At 39.7% G+C, this 27,357-nt stretch overlaps 1 protein-coding gene across 3 annotated transcripts in view; it reads right to left on the reverse strand.

Moving 5' to 3' along the window:
- Positions 1-10,849: 10,849 nt before the first annotated feature.
- Positions 10,850-27,357, reverse strand: part of MFAP3L (microfibril associated protein 3 like) — a 39,422-nt gene continuing 22,914 nt past the window's right edge. For 2 of the 3 annotated variants that reach the window (XM_006081891.3, XM_023755609.1), the window contains 2 exons: positions 25,003-25,431; positions 10,850-12,326 (listed from right to left, as the gene is read on the reverse strand). In XM_006081891.3, the coding sequence (XP_006081953.1) occupies positions 11,347-12,326; positions 25,003-25,300 (1,278 nt within the window). In that variant the 5' untranslated portion in view covers positions 25,301-25,431 and the 3' untranslated portion in view covers positions 10,850-11,346. Of the gene's footprint in view, positions 12,327-23,155; positions 23,230-25,002; positions 25,432-27,357 lie in introns of those variants that run through there. The other variant, XM_023755612.1, reaches the window with a different exon arrangement.

Raw genomic sequence — 27,357 nt, forward strand, 5'->3', positions numbered from 1 at the left:
GCTGCCATCTTGGTTTCTCGCATTTGTTGATTTGTTGATGGCAGCCATTCTGACAAGTGTAAGGTGATACTTAATTGTTATTTTAATTTGCATCTCTCTGATGATTTAGTGACATTGAACATTTTTTTTTATATGTCTCTTGGCCATCTGTATGTCATCTTTGGAGAAGTATCTATGTAGGTCCTTTGCACATTTTTTAATTGGATTGTTTTCCTTTTGTTAAGTTGTATGTACTCCTTATATATTTTGGATATTAAGCCTTTATCAGATGTATCATTGCCAAATATGTTCTACTATACAGTGGGCTCCTTTTTCATTTTGTTGATCGTTTCTTTTGCTGTGCAGAAGCTTTTTATTTTGATGTAATCCCACTTATTTATTTTCTCCTCAGTTTCCCTTGCCCTAGGACAAGCATGTCAAACTTGTGGCCTGTGGGCCGCATGTGGCCCACAACTAATATTTTTTGTGGCCCCGCCAATATAATGGTATGTACTAGTAAGAAATGTTTTAATAAAAAATTCGTAATTTAATTTTTACAATATCCTGTTATACATAATTATTAATAACGAACTACAATGTTCGCTAATGACTGATTACTATAATCGTGTTGCATTCATTTCCCTTACTCGCCTTATGCGCAGGCGCACCATTTCTTTCTTCTAATATTAGCAGCGAATATTTTAGCAGCAAATGCCACATCATTAGTGTTGGACTGACTTGTTTGGTTTGCTCAACAGGAAATATTTTACTTTTGGAGAATAGGAAAAAGAGGTTTTTTTGCATTACACTTACTAATTTGTGCAGTTATTCAGTGTCTGGTAAGTTAATGTTCAAGAAAATATTTTTATTAAAATGTTCTATTATTTTATGTTAACGATTGCTCATTTATTTCAGCCCTTTGTATTCAGCATGTCTATTGAAATAAACCTACGTTTCTATGAAAATTGAAGCTTTTGTTTTTTTGCAGCCCACATAAACTTAAACCTTGTTTATTTGGCCTGTGTTAGCCTTTGCGTTTGACATGTTTGCCCTAGGAGATATATCGGCAAACATATTGCTAAGAGAAATGTCTGAGATTTTTCTGCCTACAGTTTCTTCTAGGATTTTTATGGTTTTACAACCTACATTTAATTATTTTATCCATTTTGAGTTTATTCTTGTGTATGGTGTAAGAGGATGGTCTAATTTCAGTTTTTGCACGTACCTGTCCAATTATCCCAACATCATTTATTGAAGAGATTGTCTTTACTCCATTGTATGCTCTTGCCTCCTTTGTCAAATACTAATTGAGCATAATAGCTTGAGTCAATTGCTGGGTTCTCTGTTCTGTTCCATTGGTCTATATGCCTGTTCTTGTGCCAGTACCAGGCTGTTTTGATTACAGTGGCTTTGTAGTATAACTTGATATCTGGTATTGTGATCCCTCCAACTTTCTTCTTTCTCAAGATGGCTATGGCTATTTGGGGTCCTTTTTTGGTTCCATATAAGTTTTTGGAATATTTGTTCTAAATCAGTGAAATGTGCCATTGGTATTTTAATAGGGATTGCATGGAATCTATAGATTGCTTTGGGTAGTATGGACATTTTAATTATGCTAATTCTACCAATCCATGAACATGGTATATTCTTCCACTTGTTTATATCCTCCTCTCTTTTTGCAGTGTCCTTTAGTTTTCTGAGTATAGGTCTTTTAACTGCTTGTTTTAGTTTATTCCCAACTATCTTAATTGTTTTGTGGCAGTGGTAAATGGGACTGCTTTTTCACCTTCTCTTTCTGAGAGTTCATTATTGGTGTATAAAAATGCCATCGATTTCTGGGTGTTTTGTATCCTACTACATTGCCGAATTCATTTATTAAATCTAGTAGTTTTTTTGGTGGTGTCTTTACGGTTTTCTATGTACAATATCATCTTATCTGCGAATAATGACAGTTTTACTTCCTCCTTTCCAATTTGGATGCCTTTTATGTTTCCTTCTTATCTGATTGCTGTGACTAGGACTTCCAGTACTATGTTGAATAAGAGTGGTGAAAAGAGATTAAAAAATCTAAGGAAAATATTTTCAAAGGTAATCCAACTCTCTATGTAATGACTTGAATTAGACATGTTGTATGTTTGGTGTGTTATTGTGTCATTTTCCACTATACAACCTTAGTCCATTTGGGTTGCTGTGACAAAAATAAGAGCGAGTGGCTAAAACAAGAAAGATACTGTTCTTGAGGCCAGGAAGTTCAAGATCAAGATGTTGAAGATTTGGTGTCTGGTGAGACCTGGCATCCATTCTGGTTCAAAGAATGCCATCTTCTTGCTGTGTCCTTAAATGGGAGGAGGGGCCAGAGAGCTCCATGGGATCTTTTTTAAAAGGACACTACTCTCATTAGGGCTCTGCCTTCATGACCTAATCACATATCAAAGGCCCCCTCCAAATACAATCATATTGGGGATTAGAATTTCAACATATGAATTTTGGGTGGATATAAACATTCAGTTTATTAGTGAGTGTAGTATAATAACAATGTCTTATTCTTGTGTCAGAGCACAAGACTTCCATTTTTAGCTTCAGATAAAGACATTTATAGATCATCCAGCTGTTGTTATTTTTTTGTAATCATGTTGTAAATCATTGATTGAAAATGAGTAAAATGGCCCAGCTGGTGTTGCTCAGTGGTTGAGCATTGACCATTGACCTATGAACCAGGAGGTCACGGTTTGATTCCCAGTTGGGGCATATGTCCCCAGCGGACATGTAGGAGGCAGCAGATCAATGATTATCTCTCATCATTGATGTTTTTATCTCTCTCTCCCTCTCTCTTCCCTTCTGAAATAAATATGTATTAAAAAAACAAAATGAGTAAAATATTTGATTAATAAAATAGAGAATAGTAAACTTGAATGAAACATAGCAATTTCCGATTTCAAAGGATTCACAGAAAGTAAAATGTAAAATTCAACTCAATCATCTCAATCATTATGAATGAGAAGTTACTACAGAGTAGGTAACATGATAAAGAATTATATATATGTAAATTTGGGGTTAAATTTATTTTCCAGTATCTGGCAGGGTTTTAAAAATATTAATGTACGTATTTCAATAATTATTGCAAGGACAAAAATAGGAAAGCTATATTCTGCACATTAAAAAATTTAATGACCACATAATACCCATATCCACTATCATCCCGCCCCCTCACACACAAATAGAATGTATTTAAATTTTCTGCAACTTCAAATTTCTTCTTCTCTAGATGAAGACATTTCTACAAATATGATGCCAGGTCATAATTTTTATGTTTCAGTTTTAAAATAATTTTAAACATCACCAATATTAAAATTTACCTCTTATGTTAAACTGATCAAGTGTCTACTACTAGTAAATGGTAGATCAATTTTCTCATAGAAAAAGCATTTTACTTTCTGCATAATAACTTGGTCCAGCCGAAACCGGTTTGGCTCAGTGGATAGAGCATCGGCCTGCGGACTGAAAGGTCCCAGGTTCGATTCCGGTCAAGGGCATGTACCTGGGTTGCGGGCACATCCCCAGTGGGAGATGTGCAGGAGGCAGCTGATCGATGTTTCTCTCTCATCGATGTTTCTAACTCTCTATCTCTCTCCCTTCTTCTCTGTAAAAAATCAATAAAATATATTTAAAAAAAAATAACTTGGTCCACTGGCCAAGCCACTGAGGGAATGCCATCAGGGAATTCCAATAGGAAACACCATTGACAATGAGGGAAAGCTGCATGGCTGGGACAGAATTTTATCTTCTTCAGACACACTTGTCATTTTCTCCCCACTTCATGTGAAAAGTTTGATGGTTAGAATTAGGAATTTTCTTAAGGCTTTGGGACAACTTTGTACAACCCACCAAATGCCTACATGGAAGAAGTATGCAGCACCTGCAAACATAATAATCAATCATAATAAAATCAGAGGCACTAATCACGTCAGAGGTCTTCAATATGTATCAGCTTTATCTGACTCATGACAATTTTCAGGAAATAGATGCTATATATCATTTACACTAAACCACAAAAAGTCCCCCAATTTTGACTTCTATACATAGGTGATTCTTTGCATGATTCACTGGGATTCCTTTTCTATAATGAACCTTAAAACATGAGTCAATTAAAAGAAAATCCACTCCATTGGTAGTGAAAAATTATTTTGGGAGAAAATTCATATTGCTTTATCAATATTCACTCATATTTTTAGCTTATGTAATATTAGTTCTTTAGTATTTTAGGAGAATTATCTTTTTACCCTTGGAGTCTTCATTTTCCCTAATAGTGTAAATACAATTGATGCTGGCTCTCATTCAATTGCTATTCAAAAATACCTCAATATTCTACTTAACACTTATATATACTTCTTTCAGTATGTCAATTCTCATGGTCCTTCAAAACCATAATCACCAAGGCAACAAATCTGCTGCTTCTTTCCTTTTTGTTCTGGCTTGTTGAACCATCCTTTATTTAATGAGCTGTAGCCTTAGGGCATCCGGGGGGGAGGGGTCTAGGTGTTGGGAGGAAGCACCTGACTTCTTCCTCTAACACCAATTGGCAGAAACCATCCACACAAAAGAATGAATGTCACATGTCATGTAATTAATGTAGTATTGTCAGGAGCACCACCAATATTTGTAATCCTCTCTTTTCTATGAATACATTTATAATTTTAATTATCTTGACAGTAAAAAGATAACTTTATTTTGTTTTAAAATTTTTAGTTATTGATTTTAGAGACAGAGAGAGAACATTGATTTGTTGTTTCACTTATTTATGCATTCATTGGTTGATTCTTGTATGTGCCCTGATCAGAAATCGAACTCACAACCTTGGCATATCAGGACAACGCTGTAACTAACTGAGCTACCCAGCCAGGGCAAAAGAGACAATTTTATCATAGTAGGACTAAATCATGCTTTCAGCTAGCTCAAGGACCAGTGTGATACTACTTTTAAGATTTTTTACTCAGAATTTAAAACCTATCAACAATGGAATATGCTGCTGCATGAGGTAGTGAGGTCTCTATTTATCAGAGATTTTTTTCTTCCTTTTTTAAAAAAAAATCCTCACCTGAGGATGTTTTTATTGATTTTAAGACAGAGAGAGAGAGAGAGAGAGAGAGAGAGAGAGAGAGAGAGAGATTGATGTGAGAGAGCACAGGACTGAACCTGCAACCTTTTTGGTGTACGGGACAATGCTCCAACCAGTTGAGCTACTTGGCCAAGGATATCAGAGATTTTCAAGCAGAACCGAACTGCTACTACTTGTTGCGCACACTGTAGAAAAGGTATGTAAATCAGATAACCTCCTACTTACTTTCCAACTCTATGACTATATCCTTTTAAAATCACTGATTAACATTAAGCGTTATCAAGCTCTAGCTCCTTTGATTAAGGCCCGTGGAGAACATGGCATTCCAAAGTCTGCAAAAAATAATTTAGTAACTGTTTGTTCTTTGTCTGAAAATATGCACCAGTCAAAATTACCTGGTTAGGACAGAACAAAACTTACCTATTTTCTCTTTCATGAGGACACAATCATTCATTTTTCCATGAATGCCAGCATAATTCTCTTAAACCAGTGGTTCTCAACCTTCCTAATGCCGCGACTCTTTAATACAGTTCCTCATGTTGTGGTGACCCCCAACCATAAAATTATTTTCGTTGCTACTTCATAACTGTAATTTTGCTACTATTATAAATCGTAATGTAAATATCTGATATGCAGGATGTATTTTCATTGTTACAAATTGAACATAATTAAAGCATAGTGATTATTCACAAAAACAGTATGTAATTATATATGTGTTTTCCGATGGTCTAGGCGACGAAAGGGTCGTTTGACCCCCAAAGGGGTCGCGACCCACAGGTTGAGAACCGCTGTCTTAAACCCTTTTTATCGCTTGAGAGAACCTATGGATGGTTAGCTATATACATGGTTTATTGTATCACTCGTGCAGTAACTTCTTTAGCATCTTTAGTCCACAGTAAAATACTTTCTACCCTTGTCATGTGCCTTACTTTCCCATTCAGTAGTCTCCTTTCTTGTTTTGCTTGTGTGTCTCATCTGAGTGGAATTCAGCTTTTGAAGCTTACTGATCGTCAAAGGAACCGACATACTTAGCATGTTCTTAGATTTGGCCTGGATTGGGTGTTGTCTAGATGTTTGTGGCAGACCTATTACTCATGCCTACTCCCATGGAATGTTCTGGATATGAGTTTCCTGATCTTTCTAGATTCTCTTCAGTAAGCTTGAACATGTCAAAAATTATGTCTTGATATAGATAAAAGTAAATTTCTATGAAGTTTGTTAGGATGAAGTTAATGTTTCTGAATTTGGATAGTTGGTAATTTTATATAAAAATTATTTCATCCCCCCCCCACCCCCCAAGATAAGCTGCAGATGCAGAAGGTAGGGAAAATAATTGACTACAAATCTCATGTCATTGCAAAAAGTAAATCAGGCCACAATGAAATGCCCTTTAGGTGGGACACAATACAACAATCCTTACACCTGTGCAAACCCTTTATTAAAGCAACAATCAAAATACAGGATGAATCACGTTTGTTTTTTCTACTATAACATCAACTTAAATATCAGTCATTTGTTTCCATATTTAAATTACTTTTAAAAGGTTGAACATTTATAGTTCACAAAATCGCCAGTTTGACATTTACCCCAGGTAAATTTTTTTACTTTCCAATTTTAATACAGGATATGCAGAAATAGATATACAGCAAACCAAACAGAAATACAAGTGTCTTCTTGGACCCTAACTCACTATAGGCAGCTCTATGGTGTCAGAGAGATACATTTGAAGGCTATTGTTACAGGTTAAATAAAAAATAATTCATGCCAAAATATTCTTAGAGCTAATTGTTTTATAGTTTTATATTCTCTAAAGCGTCAATTTTGATTGTGGTAGTCTAAGTATTAGCCTCTTTAAAATGATATCTCTATAGAATCATAAAGATCATTGCCAACCTCTTATGATATTTTCTTGTATAAGAAACCCTCAGTCCTTTGGAAAACATAATAAGCAATTCTATTTTACTTGATTTCCCCCCCCACCACTGATTTATTTAATCCAAACTAGATTAATCATTGTAGAAGCCCTAAGAAAGGCATTAGGAAAATGAATGTTGTCATCTACTGAAGGGCTTTTAAATGAATAGGTAAATATAAAAATGAATATTTTTCAAAATATGTGTGGGAATATACAATGAGATCTGGTAGGTATTTAAAGAGTACAATAAATTAGTTTAGAAATCTAGTAGAAACAGGAATAATAATCTTAAGGGATTGCTAAAAGGATATGGGAAGATAGGTACAGGTCAGTAGTTGAACTGTGCTGAGTATAAAATAGAGTATCTGAAAGAAGAATTAAACGCTCCATTTTCTTACCAAATGAAACACTGAGAGGAAATCCCCCCTTTAGCAGAACCATTTCAGAATTTCAACACTGACACAATATTTCCATTTGCGAATAAAAGATGCCAGATTTGCCTTTGTAAAACGGTTCCTCCCATGGTTGGGATTGGTATTTCTATAGTGAACTTGATTTGTGTTGGCTGCACCACATTGAGCGTGTGCCTGTACAAAACATGCAAATATTCATTGTGCCTCACATTTTCTTCATGTACTAAAGAAGTGAGCAGATCTTAGATCACTAATAAATAACAACCCAAGCATTAGATGTAAAACAGGTTACCAGTCCATTAAAGAATCTACAGAGCCATAGTTCAATTCTGTCTTTCCATTAAGTTGTTTTCTTATCTCACACTTGCCCTTTAAAGGGAAGCTTAAACAACATACACAATTAAAAATGCAGCAAACAACAAAAAAGAAAAAGAAAGGAAGGGGATTCCAGAATCCATAGTTTTGAAAAAAAAAAAAAAAGGAATGCTTGTAAGCATCTGAGACAGATCATTCTTGATGTAATGACGACATAATAATGCTTGGTATGGGTGAGAACATTCACATATTTTCAGAATGATTTCTATAGATTAGGCATCACATTTAGTTCCTAGAGATTTTAGTCAAGTATTAGTATTTCTTTTTACTAAGTATGATATACAAAAAGATGACAAGAGTAGATGTGCCCTAACGATATGAAAATATAATATATTAAACAAAATCACTATAAATTACATAGATTTTTCATTATAAATTTTTCCCATTTACAATAAATACCATCCAAGTTTGCAGATCACCTAAGTGAATTAAATATGCATACATATCTGAATTATTTTTAGAATTTCAAGAAAAAAATTGCTAGAGATATAACCAGATGTCTCAGAAACCAGAAATTGTTTGATTTTGAGAATGACTACATATAACCCAAGGAACATGGCTTGGGATTTGGTGTTAAGCTTTTAAAACTGCCCAAATGAGTCTGACATGTGTGTGTGCATGCGCGTGTGCATGCACATGCACACACACACACACACACACACACAGCCATACCTCTATGAATCTGAACAGTTATTTATCTTTGAAAATCAGCTGAAAGTCACAAGGTCATCTATATTTCATATTCCAGCAGAAGAACCTTTCTCCCTTTGTAAGAAGCCATAGGATGGATAGGAAGAGTGTAGAATTTCTGGAAGGAGAAATCTCTGTTGTAAGCTAATTTCCCCTTAGGTTGGCTATTATTATATCAAGAGCTTTTTGATGCTTTAAAGAGGGAGAACATTTTGAAAATCTATATAATCTCCTCAGTCTAAAGAAGCTAAAAGCAAAATGGAAACATTCTTTGGTCACACATTTCTGCTCCTACTTCGTAAAAAATTTGCCCATTTTAAACGTTTTACCCTGAATCAATGTCTAGATGAAATAGATGTCTTCTCCTGTAATTTTCATGTGGAAATATGCACATGGGTTTGGGTGGAATGAAAACTGAATACATTGAGAAACAGTTCTCCCAATACCCCAAAGTGAGCTTAAGTCTCTATTGTTTTGGGCATACAGATCCCTGGTACGAATTTGTTGACCTCTATAACAAGTGAGAGTTGGAGATACAACTTTTCTGCACCCAAATACAGAAAATCCCAGTCAGGAGAGCCCAATCAGAAGTCATGGTTTCTCTTGTTTGCTCACTACTAATTTCTTTATGTGACCACCCAAGATGCCAACAGTTCATTCCTGACTAAGAGATGTCTGATCAAACTCCACATCTTGTGAGTTTGCCTTCAACATCAGGTATCTATGAGTAAAAAAACTGTCAAAGCCATTCCTAAAGCCATGCCCACTATCCTCAGCTACAGAGCTAGAGACATTTGCTGTAAAGTTTGGACAGCAAAAGCATCCAATCTCATGTACCCATTTTTGCTCCTAATATTGCATGTCTCTTGCTATGGGGGCCACCATGAGAGATTACAAACTTTCCATAAAACTTTAAATGTATGAGCGAGAAGGGATTTTGTGAGCACAACAACCCCTATACTTTGTAAGTAAAAAGATTAAACCCCAGAATGGAGAAGGGAACTGTCCAAGGTCACTTATCCAGAGAGTGATAGATTAAGGACTAAACATCTGCATCTGCTCTCTCATTACCAACGTGGTCCATGTTACTAATCTCTGATGTCATGACCCCATCAGCCATGACCCTTATAACTGCTTTAAGGTTAGTGTCTCCCTGCTCTTAAATAAAAATGAAATAACACCACTTGTTCTCATCATGATTAAATCTAAACTGTAGAAGTGGTCACATGATTAATTTGGGGGGTGGGGGAGGGAAAAGATCCACAATTTACTTAAAATGCTCTGATTTTTGAAAATCATACTTACTCATTTGAGTAAGTAATGCAGCATAAACAACGTTAGAGATACAAATGAAAATCATTAAAGTAACTGTGAAAAAGAACAAGGATAATAGTATTGGTTTGGTTCTGTGAGAGAATGAGACTATTTAAATGGTGCTCAGAACTCACCAAGTCTTCCGCCTCTGACAGATAAGGAAACTGAAACCCAGACTTGCCCAAAGCCAGGCAGCTGGTTATTGGCACAGTCAGGTAAGGTGTTGGCCTTTGGATGACTAGTTTTGTCCTTTGTCTATGACATCATTCTGCCTTGCATATAACTGCTTTCCTGTGAGATTAAAAATTAATGTAATACTTTTGGCATGAAATTTGATGGTACAGTTTCCTATACTATTATAATACTAGAGGCCCTATGCATGAAATTCATGCAAGGGGCTCGGCCCTCACAGCACTGGCTGCCTCGGCCCTCGCAGCCCCAGCTTCGTCTGGAAGGTCGTCCAGACGGTTGTCCGGAGGTCGTCCGGATGGTCGTTCTGCTGTTTGGTCTAATTAGTATATTAGCTCTTTATTATATAGGATATCCTTCCCTGCAAGTCCTTCTGGGTAGCTAATATTATACAACCTTACAGGGATTCATCAAATGCCTCTGACCTAGGAAGCAATAAATTTTCCAGATAAAGATCAGTTTTTGTTTGGAGGATGATGTTACTTAAATGTAAAAACAGCATTTTTCATGGTTATTATGACTATACTCAACCTTTTATAATCTACCACCACCACCACCACACTTCAGTTGAGCTCACACAAAGGCTCTCAGAATTGGACAGGTAAACACGTTTTCATTTGGCTATTAAAGTGCTGTTCCTGGGCAAAGTTTTTCTCAGTTTCACTTACAGCAGCTTCATTGGAAACAAGTAAAAATCAAGGTATGAAAATAGGCCTTGGAAATAATAAAAACAAGGGGTCTAGTGACTACTCTGGAACATTATAAATGACTTGTAGATATCAGCCCTGGTACTGGTGACTGATACCAACGCCTCTGAGGTAAATGTTCTAGGGGAAAGCAAGGACAAAGAAGACCAAATCAGAAAGAGCAATTAGTATTAATATAACAACAACTACTCCATTATCAAGGAACAGTGAAAGGAACAAAGACAGAAGAAAGTGCAACCAACCCATATATGTGCATTTACTTTTGTAGGAGACCTGTAATTTTTTTAGAAAGAAAAGCAATGCAGTGTGCATGGACAGGGCTCTTGAACTCAAAATTTATCTTACAGTAGTGTACTCTTTGCCAAAAGGGCATCACCAGTGAAGGTATTTGGCAGAGAATCGTCTCTAAAACTTGTATCCCTTGGACAATAGCATCAATCCTGCACCCTGATGTTTCCTGCATCCTTTTCTCCTGGGGAAGGTCCAGTCACAAGGACTGCACACAGGTGTTTCCCCTTCTACAATAGCATCACTCCTACCTAGGGGATGAGAGTCTCCTTGTAAGGCTTAGCGGCAAGTGCGTACTACATCTGGACTACGGGAGCAGCCCCTGATTTTCTTAATATGCATAGCTTTTCAGAGTTGATATTAGACATGGCTTTCATAAATAATGCAGGTGTTTCTTTCATGTGCCACTGCCAGTTCTGTAGTTTCCAGGTGAGCAGGCGGTGGGACTCTATCTGATACCTCAACAGGCGTGGGCTCGACAGGCGTGGGCTCAACATCCATGGGCTCAACAGGCGTGGGCTCTTCAGGCGTTAGCTCTGTGGATGTTTCATCTGTAGAAGGCTCTACAGTTTCTGGGGATTGTTCAGCTGACAGTTCTGTGTCCTCTTCATCTTTGACATCTTCAAACTGTACACCCTCTTGGTCATCCACATGATCTTTTTTGGATTGTGGATGTACGGACACCTTGATGGCAATCTGCTGAGGCTGTTCATGCAGCGATGAAGCGTCTGAGTCAGCGGTGGGGGAGTCACTTCGCTTCAGAGAGTTTCGGATCATGTACACCTCATCCCTGTCCATGGCCTCTTGGCCTTCTGGCGTGTGCTGCACAAAATTCTGCCCCTGCTCCTCCAGCCTGACCACCTCCATGATTTCCTCCATGATGGTTCTGCAGTTCATAATGAGAGGAGGCAGAGGCACGCTCCTGGCCAGCTCTTCAATGTAGCGGGCAAACTCCATGGTTTTGAATTGGGTGACTTTGGCAAGCTCTAGAGTTTTGGCTGAGGTGATGATGGGGATCCGCTTGGCGATCTCGAATGCCTTCTGCAGCTTCTCCGCGCCTTCTGTCCTAAAGAACTCGTTGATGGCCTTCTCTGTCTTCTTCAGGTGGCTGCTCATCATACACAGGCGGGTGATGTTGAGGACCATGACGATGGTGAAGGCCACGAGGCAGACCACCATGTAGTAGACACCCATGTCTCCCGAGGTGAAGATGACGCGCAGGGTCACCGTGTTGTTCACAATGCCATAGGCATTAGAGGCAACACATGTGTATTTCCCTCGGTCTGAAAAAGACACCTTGGTGATGTTCAGGAGGCCGCCCTCGTGCATCTGCCATTTTCCTGTTGGAAGGGAGAGAACATTCAAAAAAAGGTCATACGGTTCCCACTGAAGTGGCTACAAGCTTGCACGTTACTAGAAATACCATCTATTGATGATAGCAACAGTGAACCTTTATTGTGTGCCAGACATTGACGTGTATACACTCATTTAATCTTCACAACAACTCTGTGGGATGGGTACTAATACTTTATAGGATGACAAAATGGAGGCACAATTAGATTAAACCATGTTCCCAAGATCACCAGTTTGAAAGTAGAGCTAGATGATGAACTCGGGTTCAAGAGGCTGTACTTAAACCACCAAAGCATACTGTGTAATTCCATATCCTAGTGAAAAACAAGAAAAATAAACAATCTGGAAAATACTGTGCTCTTACTAGAGAATTCCTTCACTGTAGCATCCGATTTTCTAACCTGCCTGTGAGCATGACTCTGTTGAACACTGGGGAGTTTAATGCTTCTCAGAATATCAAGTAGTTTAGGACCAACATAAAATCTGGAGTAAATCAAATTAAGTTATATTATTTACCTGGGTTGCTCATATTTGACATTGAAGTTGTCCTTGTGTGACCTCCATTGATTAAAACATGATTATGTCATTAATTTTAAGAATCTATAATGAATTATCCATACTACTTAAAGTTATTAGCTAACAATGTGAAGATTTGGAGGCTGAGTATGAATTAGTATCATTTTGTTTTAGTCTTTCAAATAAATGATAGACTCATCAAATTGAAAATAAGTCTCACATGATAGAGAATGCATGTTGATAACAGAAATACTTCCCTCTCTGGCCTGGAAAGGACATAGTGTTGCCTTGTGAATGAGGTTCTGAGTCGGGCAAAACTCTTTAGTTGGGTTAATTCTTAGTCTGCCTGTATATCCATAGGTCAGAGGACCCCTGGACAACATGATACTAGGTTTGGCTTGTGGGTCTTGGATCTGAGCCTTTCTGTAATCCCATCTCTACCTATCTACACTGCCCTATAGAGAAGGGAGGGTCCAGGTTAGGCCTCGGGGGAGGTCTAAGGAACAGAGCAGGCAGATACTTCTCCATAAAAGCACTCCAGTTCCCCAAGCCAGCTAGAGGACCTCTCCTGAGAGACTGGATCATTTAACATGTAGTTTCCTCTTAAGTACCTATTATTGCCTAGTCTTTTTACTTGTTTCTTCCCTCCTGGCAGTGACTTTTAATTCTAATTAAGAGTCTGATATTTCCCAAAAGCAACAAGCAAAATGCTCCTTTTTAATACTAGTGAGCACATACATGACCAGGGACTGAGGAACAAGGCAACAGAGGGCCTTCTATATTCCACCGTCGTTCTGCTACCACATGGTGACTGCAGTCCAAGGAACATTCTGAAGGAAGCTGACAGGAGCGGTGAGGTGCCTCCTGGGGGCCGCAGTCCCTGACTTGCTAGCCCTGGGGAATCTGGCAGGATGCTCTTAGTGGATGCTGTCATATTACTTTGCTTTCTGAAAGAACATCTGTGAAGAGCAGTTCCTGGTGTCCCTGACTAACCCTTTTGCAACAATTCAGCCAGTATATTTATCCCAAGAGTAGAAAACACTGGTTTGGAAAATCTAGCGAAATGTTCAGTCTCTGTGAATGTGCAAGAATAAACAAGCCTAGCACCCGGTCTTTGAAATTTTCTCTCATTCACATGGGGCAGGGGCAAGCCTTCCACCCCTTTCATTCCCTGAACCTGAATTTTGATACTTTTACTGCAGATTTATCCAAATGTATAACAATAGGAGGCAAGGGAAATTATAATTTTCTTACAATTTGCTTGTTTCATAAGAGTAGACTACAACAGGCCTAGGGGACACAAAAACAAACAAAAACAAAACCAAAAACAAAACCAAAAACAAAACAAAACTCTAGTTGATTGAAAGCTTGGGCTCCAGGAATTACAGGTGATACATTTACCTTCCTTTATTTTTAAGAAAATACAACAGGGAAGAGGGTGAGGAGGTGAGGTTATTTGTTTGGGGAATGATTAGAATCAATTTATTCATCTCCTAACCTCCCCAGTGCCACTCCTTTTATGGAGGAATTAATCTGTAAATATAAAGACAGAGTCGTCTGAATCTGGGTGCAGAAGAACAAAAGCAGAAAAGAACACTAAGCTAGGAAGGCAGGCAGCTAATCTATATATATAAAAGCCTAAGCGACCGAACGAGCAGCCAACCAGTTGCCATGATGCGCACTTACCACCTGGGGGCAGGCGCTCACTGCAGGAGCTGCCCCCTTGTGGTTAGTGCGCTCCCACAGTGGGAGCGCTGCTCAGCCAGAAGCCGGGCTCATGGCTGACAAGCACAGCTGCAGCGGCGCAATCCTCTCCTGCCTCCTCAGCAGCGCTATCAAGTGGTGGCGGCAGGCACAGCAGGGCCGGGATGAGCAGGAGCCATGTGCTCTCGGGCTCCTCCCAGGCTGCCTGCCGCTTCCCGCAATGCTACATCCTCCGAGCGGTCCCAGATTGTGAGAGGGCACAGGCCAGTCTGAGGGACACCACCAGTGCATGAATCTGTGCACTGGGCCTCTAGTGGTAATATAAACAACCTTCTCCTGGCACCTACATAATAGTTTTAGTCATATTGTACTTTGTTACAGACAAATGAAATGCAACAATATTTTTTGTTTACAACATGACAATGCTTTCTGGTATTTAAAGATGTTTCTGAGCGTAAATTTCATAGTTCTTTTCAAGCATATTTGTAATTGTGTATTGACATGTATTTCTCTATTCTGGACCCGAGCAATTCAATGCAGATTAGAATTTAGACATTTCAGAAGATTCTTTTCACATTGTGAAAAGAGGCGCAATTTGGAACTAAACACAACCTTAGTAGGTGACATTTGTGGCTCATTTTGGGGGAAAGCAGATTTTCAGCAGATATTTACTTAGGAGCATATTCTGCTTCTTAGTCCAGGGCAGTGGGTCTTTAGACTAACATCTTTTATATACTTTATTCAATCATTAATTTAGTTTGTTCTTGAATTCTGAAGCCCGGCTATGTATCTGTGAAGTGACTATATTTGCTTAACTATAAACTATGACAAAATGAATCTATGTTATGATCCTAAAACACTTGGATTATTACCTATAATCTGAGCTGCAACACCCTAGTTAAATGACTGGGACCACATCTCTACCTGCCAGCAATTTCCTGTTTCCAATCTAAGACGAGGATACCAAGACATCTCTTTAGTATCCTTTACTAGATTCCTCTTGAAACAACCATCATCTTTATTTTATGGATTAATGTGATGTTTATTACATTTAGGCTTTAATGAATGTGTGACCTGGATTAAACATTCTATTATCAGATCACAAAGCAAGTCTTTGGAAGCCAACACACACACACACACACACACACACACACACACACACACACACCTACCTCTCTAAAGACTATACTGTCAGAAGAGCTAAGATTTCAACCTCAAAGATGATGTAGGTCTGTCTGGCTTCTTTTATAAAGGCTGATACATTGATTCCTTCCTAGGAATTAGGACTTAAATTATGCTTCAGCCTCAGTTGACCTGTGACTAGTGATAAAGATTTCTGCTTGTTCTACTACCATAGGACCCCTAGAAACTATGAAGATGGCACAAATACCACCTTGGGGGGTCCTCCTACGTCAGCTTGGAGCCCAGGCTCATGCAGAATCGCCGCAGGGTACCTGCCCAGCTGGGATCAGCCTGAGAACATTTTCTGTGCTGCACGGAGCCATTCACCTATAGAGACCTTGTCCCAAGACTTATTCTGGAACGGTCCCAACTTAAGCTGTCAGAAATTTAAAGAAATAATAACACCCCAGAGCTATACACATGAATCGGGTATACACTGTTCTGTCCCCGTGTGTTTTAAATTGTAACTGAGAGGGAATGTCCAAGGGATGTGCTGCATTTTCATTACATTGCATCACTTCAGCATCAACACACATCTAAAATGTCAGCAGCTGATGCTAAGTCAGTTCTATATGCAATGATTTCAGAGGAAATAAAACAGGCAGCTGTTGAACCATTACTTTCTGAACGTAAAAGATTACATGTATTCCCGAACCTTCTTGGTGGTAGTTCACGTCCCCCCAATGCTTTGCTCAAATTGTAGTTCCCCCTCTGAAACACCCTTCCTCCATCCCCCCTCTTCACTCCGGTCCTCTGAGTGTCATCTGAAGGTCAGGCTAAAACACTGTCACACGCAGCAGGAATAGACTGGAAAAAAGGAGCCAGACAGGCTAGAGTTTGCACAGAACCTGTCACAGTCTTCCCCAAGCAACTCCAAGCACTAGAATCACACGTGAAAATCACCCACACGTGAACAGAAGTGTTGTGGGGACAGTCTCTTCTTTGCAAAGAGAAAAGCTAGCAGATGTTATTTCTTAGCTGAGCTGTGGTGTGCGCTAAGCTGCACAACAAAGCTGACATCTTTAGAAGGCAGCGATCTTTTTTTTTTTTAATCTTGTTCATGCATTCAGTAACGATTGTTGAATACATTGTTTATATACCAGCTTCCACACCAGACTGTGCAAATGCAAAGATGATGCTTGACTGCAAAAACCATCCAAGCCAAAGAGGGACACAGACTCCAATAAATAACTGGGTTTTCCCTGGCACAGGACAGGGGCTGGGGAAGGGAACAGTGGGGACAGGCTTCCTAGAGAGGCTTGAGGAACTCACCAGAACCAGCTGGGGTGGTGCAGGCAGGGAGGGTCAAGAGAAAGGACTTTTAAGGACAGCGGGCCTGGGGGGAGGGTGGGGGGAGATGCTTGGTGGGAGGGGGAAGCACATGAGTAAAAGAGGGAAATCAGTGGGCGCTCTGTAGCTGACAAACCATTTTTATAATCTAGAAGGGCCAACCCAAAAGAAAAAAAAATGGGGAAAAGATGTGAATGGATAAGTCACAGGGAAAAAAAGAAATGCAAGTGGTATCTAAGTGTAAAAAACCACCAATGATTTATAATTAAAATTTAAAGGGATTAATTTTAAATAACATCACTTTTTCACTTTTCAGAGTGCCGGGGGGGGGCATTGAGAATACATTATGTTTCCAAGAGAATAGAGAAAGGGACACTCCCCCACACTGCAGGTGGGAGTTGGGTGGCTAAAAACCTTTGGAAGGTTGATTTGGAGGAATCCTCAAAATTTAAAGTGAATGTAACCTATGAGTCACGTTTAGACTTGAAATTCTTCAACTCAGGCAAGCCTAGATTGACTGGGAAAACATTAATGAATGCAAGAAAATCAAAGTAATGAAAAATATTTCTTTCCAGAAGTTTTTCTCTCGAGGGACATAGTTCTAGAGCTTTCCTCCCCTGCCAACACTCTCTGGGAGAAGCCATCACCACAGTCCCATCCAGGAAGGTGGGTGCCCTGGCATCTCTATGCCACCCTGGGGCATGCATGCACACATGGAGGGGAAGTCACTCAAGACAGCACAACATCGTGTCAATAGGACAGTGTCAGGAAGACTGTCTAGCAATCAGAGAAGTGGATCAACAGCACCGTATGACTACAGTTAAACCTGTAAACGTCAAGACGTTCTATGGTATAGGGGTTATTGTGACCCAACGTAAAACCAATATACGGTACCACATCAGAACTGTCACTCATGCAAACAACTTCTGACCCAGGTCTTGCTGTACAGAGATAAGCTGCATCAACACTTTCTAGAACTGAAGAACCCTAAGGAAAGTGAGAGCACAATCAACAAAGACACTGTCATTGCCGCTTTTCTCCAAATACCATGTCTATGGAAATCCTAAATCTTCCCAGCTTTTCCTACGGATCACTGAGTATTAAAAATTAACATTATACCCAAATGCTAAGCTCTTAGAATTTCCCTCAAATTACGTATTAGAAGAGAAGGATTTCTTTTGCCTTAGAGATGTCTGTGGATGTGTAAACAAACTGATGTACAGTTTGTCTATGTCCCCGGTGAGTGGTATAAGAAGATTAAAACTGTTCACAACTCCATTTAGATACTCAGGCTCTTAAGCTCCTCGTGTTCATGCTATTCAAGAAGGAAGAGTTCAGTATGCCAAAACAAGGAGGTTATTTTCCTGAAACCAACTTAAATAAAAATTTTCAGATGGTGAGAATTCCAGTGAGTGTTTAAATAAACATAAATGAAACACAACATTCACTTGAATGAGTATCGCATTGCATTGATGCTCTTCAAGTAAGAACAAAATGTACTGTGGGTTTGTGGCTACAAATGTGGCCCTTATTTTCCACTATGTGAAATACGGGCTTCTGTAGCAAAAGGATCCATGCCCTTTTACTAAACATAATTGAAAACAAATTTAGCACTGCGTGGCTGCACCTATTACAGGGCTGCTGCAGTACACGGCGGCTCCTTAAAGCTACCGCATAGTCAGGTTATAAACATTGCAAGCTGCAAGGGCTCTTGTGCCCTCCCTCCCCAGTCCTCCCAAGGAACCTATTCAGAATACTACTCGGCAGCTCCAACTATCCAGCTCCTCCATCATGTGGAGCCATGGTAGCCTAGGATAACATAGGTTTAGCTCAGCTTTCAGCTCAGGATGGTGAGAGTGGAAGGATTGGGCAGATCCTGCACTTCTGCTCTGCTTAAAGGCATGAATAATATCTGAAAAGCACCTATATTTTCTTTATTTATAAATATATATGTATATATATTATTGATTTCAGAGAGGAAGAGAGAGGGAGAGAGAGAAACATCAATGATGAGAGAGAATCATTGATAGGCTGCCTCCTGCACGCCCACACTGGGGATCGAGCCCGCAACTGGGGCATGTGGCCTTGATGGAAATTGAACCCAGGCCTGTTCAGTCTGCAGGCTGACGCTCTATCCACTGAGCCAAAGTGGCTAGGGGCAGCACCTATATTTTCATTTCCTGGTAAAGGAAACATATGCTTCAGCTAATTTGATCTGGTATTCTTAATTTTTAAAACAGCCCTGACTGGTTTGGCTCAGTGGATGGATCGTCAGCCTGCGGACTGAAGGGTCCCAGGTCCGATTCTGGTCAAGGGCACCAAAAAAACCCCCCCAAAAAACCCCAACCCAGTGCCAAGCATGTAATTCCATGCAGATTAGCAAGAGTCATTTCTGACAATAGCTATAGGTGGCCTTCCAAGACAGGAGCACCCTACACTGGGTTCATATAAAAGGATTACATTTTGGGAATCTCAGTTGTCATCCTTATCTGAGGTAGATCTGGAAGGGTCTTTTCATGGCTAAGACTAAAGCATTGTGGCTCATATTCCCAAATGGAGAACAACTCATTTAAAGAAACACAAAGAGAAAGAGGGGGGGGAGAGAAAAGAGAGGAGAGGAGAGGAGAGGAGAGGAGAGGAGAGGAGAGGAGAGGAGAGGAGAGGAGAAGGAAAGAAAAGAAAAGAAAAGAAGGGAAGGGAAGAAAGACAAATGGTGGTTTGTTGCCAAGTTGGCCCTTAATATGACTCAGTTTGGAAAACGAATCAATGTATCATAAATTAAACCACTTTTATGCCAAAAGACATGATGGGTCCACACAACTGAAGATCCACTTCACAATGATTCTTTAGTTAACTGAGAAGCGTGCTTCTTTGGGTTAGACCAGACTTTCTCAACTTGGGTACTACTGACATTTTGCACTGGATAATTCTTTGTAGGGGTCTATCCTGTGCATTGTAGGGGGTTTAACAGCATCTCTGGAATAACTGGGTTCAGCAAATGTAAAGGTCACCCTGTGTGTATTATACTTTGCAATTTCCACTTACACTGCTTCTTCAGACAGAAGCCTCTTGGGTATCAATGGGCCCTGTGTGTACAAAGTGATGTGCTAGGGGAGGGCGCCTCTGCTGGTGGAGAGATTCCAAACTAGCTATCATGGCAGTCATATTCTTTTGAAATTTCAAATTAACATCGAAGGGATATAATTTTTATGTGTGTGTTTATTAAATTTTATTTAAAAGGTTGAGAAACTGAGGTAGAGAATAAGAAATTACCAGGAAAATGATTTCCTTTCTTTACAAACCAGAGATTTAAGCTCTTAGAATCTATGATTGTGATGATATAGGACAATATTTCCAATGACAGCAGTTGCCATTTAGTGATAGTTTGGTATGTGGCAGGTACTGTATTAAGCATTGAACACACAATAGTTTATTTAAGACTCACATACTCACATGGTAGTAAAAGGAATTGTCTCTATTTTACAGATAGGAAAACTGTGGCTCAGAAAAGTTAAGGGCCCTGGCCAGCGTGGGTCTATGGTTAGAGCATCAGCCCACACACCAAAGGGTTGAGGGTTCAATTCCCAGTAAAGGGCACATACCTTTGTTGCAGATTCTATCCTCAGCCTTGGTCAGACATGTGCGGGAGTCAACCAATCAATGTGTCTCTCTCACATTGATGTTTTTATTTTCTCTCTCTCTCTCTCTCTCTCTCTCTCTCTCTCTCTCTCTCTCTCTCTCATCCCTCCCTCCCTTTTGCTCTAAAAATTCAATGGGAAAAATATCCTCAGGTGAGGATTAACCAAAAAGAAAAAGAAAAGTTAAGGAACTTGCTCAAACAAAAACTATCATGTGCTTCTTGGGAACTTCCAATAACATATTCAGTAATCCCATATACTTTGATTAATGCCTTTTGATAAGTTGATTTTTTTAAAATCTCAAATATTGAATCTACTAAAAGAGGAATTCAATGTAATATTTCCATAAGTTAACACACTACTTCATGCTGATCTTAAGAGTCCAAAGACAATTTACATTCAATGCTGTGGGGACTGACCTCCTTCCATAGATATTAAGTAGGGAGGTGTGATACACTACACTGTGTCTACAGGGTTGAAACTTGGCTAGCACAGCCTGCTGATGTCCTTTGCAGAGTAGTTAAAAGGCAATTCATAGTCTATTTGAAAAATCTGAAAAGCAGAGAGATAAAAACAACACAGTGATATAAGCTTAATGCAAAATTGATAATGATGACCACAGAGCTGGAGTAGCAGCTGTGACGAGTGTGGACTTTGAGTATAGTTCCGCTCAGTTACCCTGTGCATGTTTATTTCCAAAGATAATTCTTAATTAGTTTTGGTGACAGAATGCTACAAGAGTACGGAAAACAAATCCGCAGAAAGGTCTAAAACCCAACTTTAAGGAAGATTTTAAATTTCATCACTAACAAGCCAGACATGTTTACAAAGGTCTGTACCAGCAGACTTTCTGGAAATGCTTGTTATTTAGCATCTGATAAAGGTGCTAATGTGCACTTAAATGTTTTCAAGTCAAGGTAACAAGCCACAGCAGAAATGCACCTAATAATATGTACCTGAAATAACTAAGACTTTTTCATAATACTTTCGGTCAACTATATATTTCTACTCACCTCTAGCAAACGGAAAATTGGAACCAGCACATTGCACGGCTGTTTGTTGATTATTCATGCTATTTGAATTCTGACCCCAAACATGTTCTTCAGTGAACGATAAAAAACACACCAAAAACACAAAAAGTCTTCCTCCAGAAATAGATTACACACTGGCCTCTCCTGGTCCCGTGGAACTGAAGTGACAAGCACCAGGGAAAAAAGCAGCGCCTCTGCCAATACCAGGAAATAGCCCCATTCTCTCTAGGAGGGCAGGGCCGGCATGAATAATCGCTACCTCACTTTTGCAGCACAAACAAGAAATGAAATTGCTCCTTTCCCGACTAATCACAAAGCGAATGCTTTGTGCTCCTGGAGCAACTCCCCAGATGATTTTGAATACATTTCTGTATATACATGTCACAGCACGCATCCTAACACTGTCAAACTGTGATGGCGGTGGTTACAACGCCTCTTCCATCCAGGAGGGCTTCTCTCATTCGCTCAGGCTGGGTTAGATGCTCTTCAACATTTTTCGCCTACTGAGACCTGACGGATGAGCAGCTAGTTGCTGGCTGGACAGAGAGGGAGAACAAATACCAGCTTGGCTGCACTGTGGTGTAATTTCCTCTCCATTCACCTGGCTGCTCATTTGTCAACATGAGGAGTAATAATACCTCACTGTCATGCTTATTGTAAAGATTAGAAATAGTGCAGGGAACTTGGTATGGGGGCTTCATCATTGGTAGTGGCTGTTAATGAAAATTACGTTCATTTTGTGAGTTTGGCTTTAACAGTAGTCTTCTGTATCTAGGCAACGTTCCAGGATATTAGCATCATTTTTCATTCTCTATTCAAGCACCACTTTGTTGAGTTATGAAACACTACTCATAAACTTCTAGCCTATCAGCCTGAAAATTAAAATCTATGTCTGTGTTATAATAGAGGCATTTTCTCCATTTGAAGACTACTGGTCCTCTAATAGGTCATTCTAGGACTAAAATTCTGATATTTTATGATGAAGAGGGCTATTTCTACCCTTTCCTATGTTCTACTTGGTTGTTAGGTACAGTGTTTTCTATTGCCCCGTATTACTTATGTTCTGAAATTACTATAATTATGCATTGTAATTGCAAAGGCTGAGCTAAAACATCAAGTACTAGTCTTACGAGTTCTTTTTAAAAATCTACAGTGCATCTTCCGTCTGAGAATTCAAAATAGCTGGCTGATTTATCAGCAAGGCTGCTGGCTACAAACATGATGATGCTACGGAGTTCTGATCTAGCAGTTAGTTCTCTGTGCCAAAGGCTCTCCACCGGTTGCCATGGCCCAGGGATCACTGACAGGCTGCTACTGTAGACCACCTGAGCACCCATAAAACAAAATAATACAGAGCCAAATGTAACTTCCATATTGTTCAAGTTCCCAATAAACAGATGATGAAGGCAGGGTACAGAGTCAGCTTGCCAAGATGGAGTAAATAGCAATAAAGACCTTTTCAATTAAGACATCGCATGATCTCTTGGAAGCAGGAACAGCTACTCGGGGACAGCACTCAAGATGTCACGACTGAAATTAAGGCCCCAGGAATGGGCTGTTTCCACGATTTTCTTTCTCTCTAGGACTTAAGGGTTCAATGCCTCAGTCCCAACTCTTTAATACCCAGGGATAACCTTTGCTCCAAGGTCCATGGGAAAGGTAGATTCAGTTGGAGTCCTTGCTCCCCTCAATTCAGTCACCTGGATATTCCTTGAAGTGGCCCAGCCCTGCAGAAAGATCTGATGAATTATAGGGACTTGAGAGTGTATATGCTACCATGGTTACTGTCCTTCTTCACAAGTGTGATGTCACTTCCTTTTGCCTTGTAGTCTGGGGGCAAGGAACTATAGGAATGATAACCAAATGTGGGCTGGGGGTGGGGGAGGAGTGGGGGAGGTTGTCTCATCTTTCCACTGTCAGTAGTGAAGGTTCTAGTCATAGCCACTTACTGACAGCAGGACCTTGGGAAATTTTAAGTAAAAGAGGGATTTGGATTACATTGTCCTAAGGTCCCTTCTAATTTAAAAAATTCTGTGGTCCCTTAATTTTACTTGGTAGGGAAAGCGTTCCACTCTTCCAGGTTAAACAGGCAAACATATACACAATACCTAACATATAAGATTTTATTATTTACGCTGTGCATCTTTGAATGGCTGACCCAAAGCAATGGAAGTTAGAGCACAACCGTGTTAGGCTTTGAGCCACCTTCATCATTAGGAGCAGGGCTGTGAACCAGAAGTATGCAATTGCAAGAAAATGTTCACTCAGCTCCTAATGAGACATGAGGCATTAGCCTTTATTCTTTTTTCAGAGCAATTAAGATAAAATGAGGGAAAGAGATTAAAAATGTAGGTTTCCTTGGAGCAGAAACTCTTATGGGGATTGTTCATTGGTTAAAGCCCTGTGGGAAGGAAAGGACAATGTGAAGGAAAGGGTGACAGAAATGAATAAGCTGTGACTTCAGAACAATGGTCTTTTACTCCCTGGTCCCCAACCCCCTACTTGATCTCAAAGAAAATGCTTGGGAAAGGACACTAACTCCCTCAGGTCAATGGGATCAGGCTTGGGTGTTCAATTACTTCTCACACCTAAAACAAGAAATGTCCTAATTCCCAATAACCCAATCAATCCTTTCTCTGGCTGGAAATTTCCCTGAAGTATGCTCAGTGTTTAGGGAGGTGATTCACACTTTTTGGTCAGAAACTCATTTATTAAAAACCAAGTGTTCTCCTATTAGTACATGTTATTCCTTGCCATTGCATTCTTCCTCCCTCTTGGCCTCAGCTGCAAGAGACAGTCTAGAAACTTCAGCCAGGTCCCCAGGAGCCCAGACTGATCTCCAGTTGGTGGCTGTGAACTTGCACAGAGACTTCCTTTAAGAAGTGTGGTCTTCAAATCCACAGTCCACGGATTAAACTGACATTTAATGGTAAACAACTGCTATATTGTTTATTTGAGCCAGTTCCACGAAACAAAATAAAACTCCCTTATAAATGGAATATACACTTAAGGGAAAATCCTTTTTACATTTGTCCCTATAATATTTTATACTCATTCAATTACAAAATGCCAAGAGGACTTTTAAAAGGCTTTAATGTTTGTCCTTTGTCTTCTAAGTCAGAGAGTGAAAAAAATGAATTCATTACTGCTTTGAATCCTTAAGGCTAGATATTTCACTCTTTTGCCTCAGAAGAGAAAATGAGGTCTTTAAATGACCCGAATACGAACAACTCACATTCAAGGTGCTGGCTCCATAGTCTGTATTTATATTTTATGACATTTGACCCAACTTTAAAGCCTACCTCCTTCTCTCTCCTTCTCATCCTCTTCTTCTTTCAGCAGCTTGCCAACGGAATTATACCACTTGAACTGTGGATCAGGGATGCCATTAACACTACAATTAATCAAGGCACTGTTCCCTTCCTTGACTATGATATGGTCAGTTCTGGCAATGATTACGGGCATAAAGCCCAAGACCATGTCAGTGCCATTTAAAGTGCTGTTAGTCATACTCTTTGCAGTCGCTAGAGTGGATACTAGGATTAAAAAGGGCACAGAAGGTAGAAAGCACACAGGCAGATGGCTCTTCAATCGATCCATCTTCTTTGTTTGCTCTGTAAGGCAACAGAGATGGTTTGCCAATGGAATCTTCTATCAGACAGCACGCTGTTCAGAGCAGGCCATGGGACAAACCTGACTTGGATCCATAAAGCTGGTTCTTGATTAAGAACCTGTTAAAACAAACAAACCACACACATAAATATTAGCATTCATACTTTAAAAATATTATTTATAAAATGTTAGAAACCCAGCTAAAATACCTACAAAATGTTTAAACAATACACAAATTCAGATGTTCCAAATGTTGTTACATTTTTTTCACAGGAATCGTAACAAATATCTTTTTTACTACTGAAATATGTAGGTATTAATAGGAACAAACATATATATTTCTTATAAATGTATCACATTACTTCAGAAAGTTCAAAAACTGATTCAGGCTTCTTTCGTTTAGCATGACAAGGCCTCTTTCCACCCCATCACCTGTCTTCATTGTGGATGACCTGACTGTTCACCTCGGTGGTTCCTTAACCAATTTTCTTCCAGTGAACACAGCCCTGCCAGCATGGGGAAGGGCTCCACCAGAATCAGTCTGGCATTCTCCTAAGTCCCCATTATGGCTTCCAGGATACTCCTTCCCTTTCATGCAATTGCCCATGTTCCTTTGAGCTTTATGGCATCCAACTCTGTTTCATATTTTTGTTATCTATTGACTCATGATCACTCACTGAATTCCCTAGTTTCTTCATCTGCCTCCCAGAGGCTGGTGAACATCAGTATGTATGTTGTGACATGATGGGTGGCAGTACTTCCATGATCAAAGATCTAACTTTCACCTACATCTCTATCCTCCGTTTGACCCACTAATCATACAGCCACACTCTAGAATTTTCATCTGTCCAAATTCTAAATTCTGAAGTTCCAAGTAATTCTGAAGTTTTAAATAACTATCTTGAACTGCACCCTACCATTCCTCCAGATCTCTTATTCCTCTTACTGGACTTTCTAGCCCTTCTATTTTCTCTCAGTCTCTATCTTCTTTCCTCCCCCTTTCATGTTCCAATTCTGTCTCAGTCTAGACCCAATCATGTAGACCACAATCCCAAACATCTTTACTCTTTGTTCTCTGTTGCCATGACTCTGCCAGCATATACTGGAGAGAATCATACAACCACATTATTGCCAAATTAAGGAACTATTTCCAACCCCAGCCAGGTCTCTGGTGATTTCTGGCATTCTGGTTATCAGGGCTTTGTAGGTTCAGTAGCTGCTTTTCACAATGCTATGGACATCTTCAGCTTTCAAATCAAGCATCTTAGCCCAGTGTTATTCCTACTGTTCTCAAAAGGCACCTTTCTCATACTAAGAATTGTAGGCATGAATTCCCACTTTCTTTTCCAAAAAAATCCTGCATTTTGCCCTCCCCTGCCAATTACTTTAAATACCCAATTCTGTATTTTGCCTGCACTTTATTGAAACAGCTCTTGCTGAAGTCACCAGTCACTCCTCATTGCCAAGTTTTCAGTCTTTCTCTTGCCAAATCTCTGTGGTGATCACCACTATTAACTCTTTTTTATTCAAACTCTCTCTATGGCTGCTGCACTCTACTCCCCCTGCCTGCTCTCACTATTCTGTACCAGTTCCTCTTTTCCTCATCCTTGAAAATTAGTTAACCCCCAGTGTTTCATCACTGGCTCTCTTTTCATTTTACCCACATCTCTTCCTAAGGTTCCATTCTCATGCCTTTATTATCACCTCCAACCTAACAGCTCTCAAATCCATGTTCTCAGACCTGACTTTTTTCTAGGTTTCAGACTGGTGTTACTAATTGCCCATTGGACATCCCTGCCAGAATGTTCTGAAGGTAACTCAAAATTAACATTCCCAAACAAACTCATCCGATGAACATGCTACATTGCCTGGTTCCTTATTTCAGCTTAGGCGGCACCATCCACACATGCATGCATGGGTATTAGTCCTGAATTCAACTGTTGCCCTCAATACCCTCAGAACGTCAGTAATTACATGCTGTTGATTCCACCCCTTAAATGTTGCTTGGATTGTTCCATCCTTTCAGTCTCCTCTGAGAGAGCCTT

This window comes from Myotis lucifugus, unplaced genomic scaffold (assembly GCF_000147115.1).
Source record: "Myotis lucifugus unplaced genomic scaffold, Myoluc2.0 scaffold_1, whole genome shotgun sequence".
Lineage (NCBI taxonomy): Eukaryota > Metazoa > Chordata > Mammalia > Chiroptera > Vespertilionidae > Myotis > Myotis lucifugus.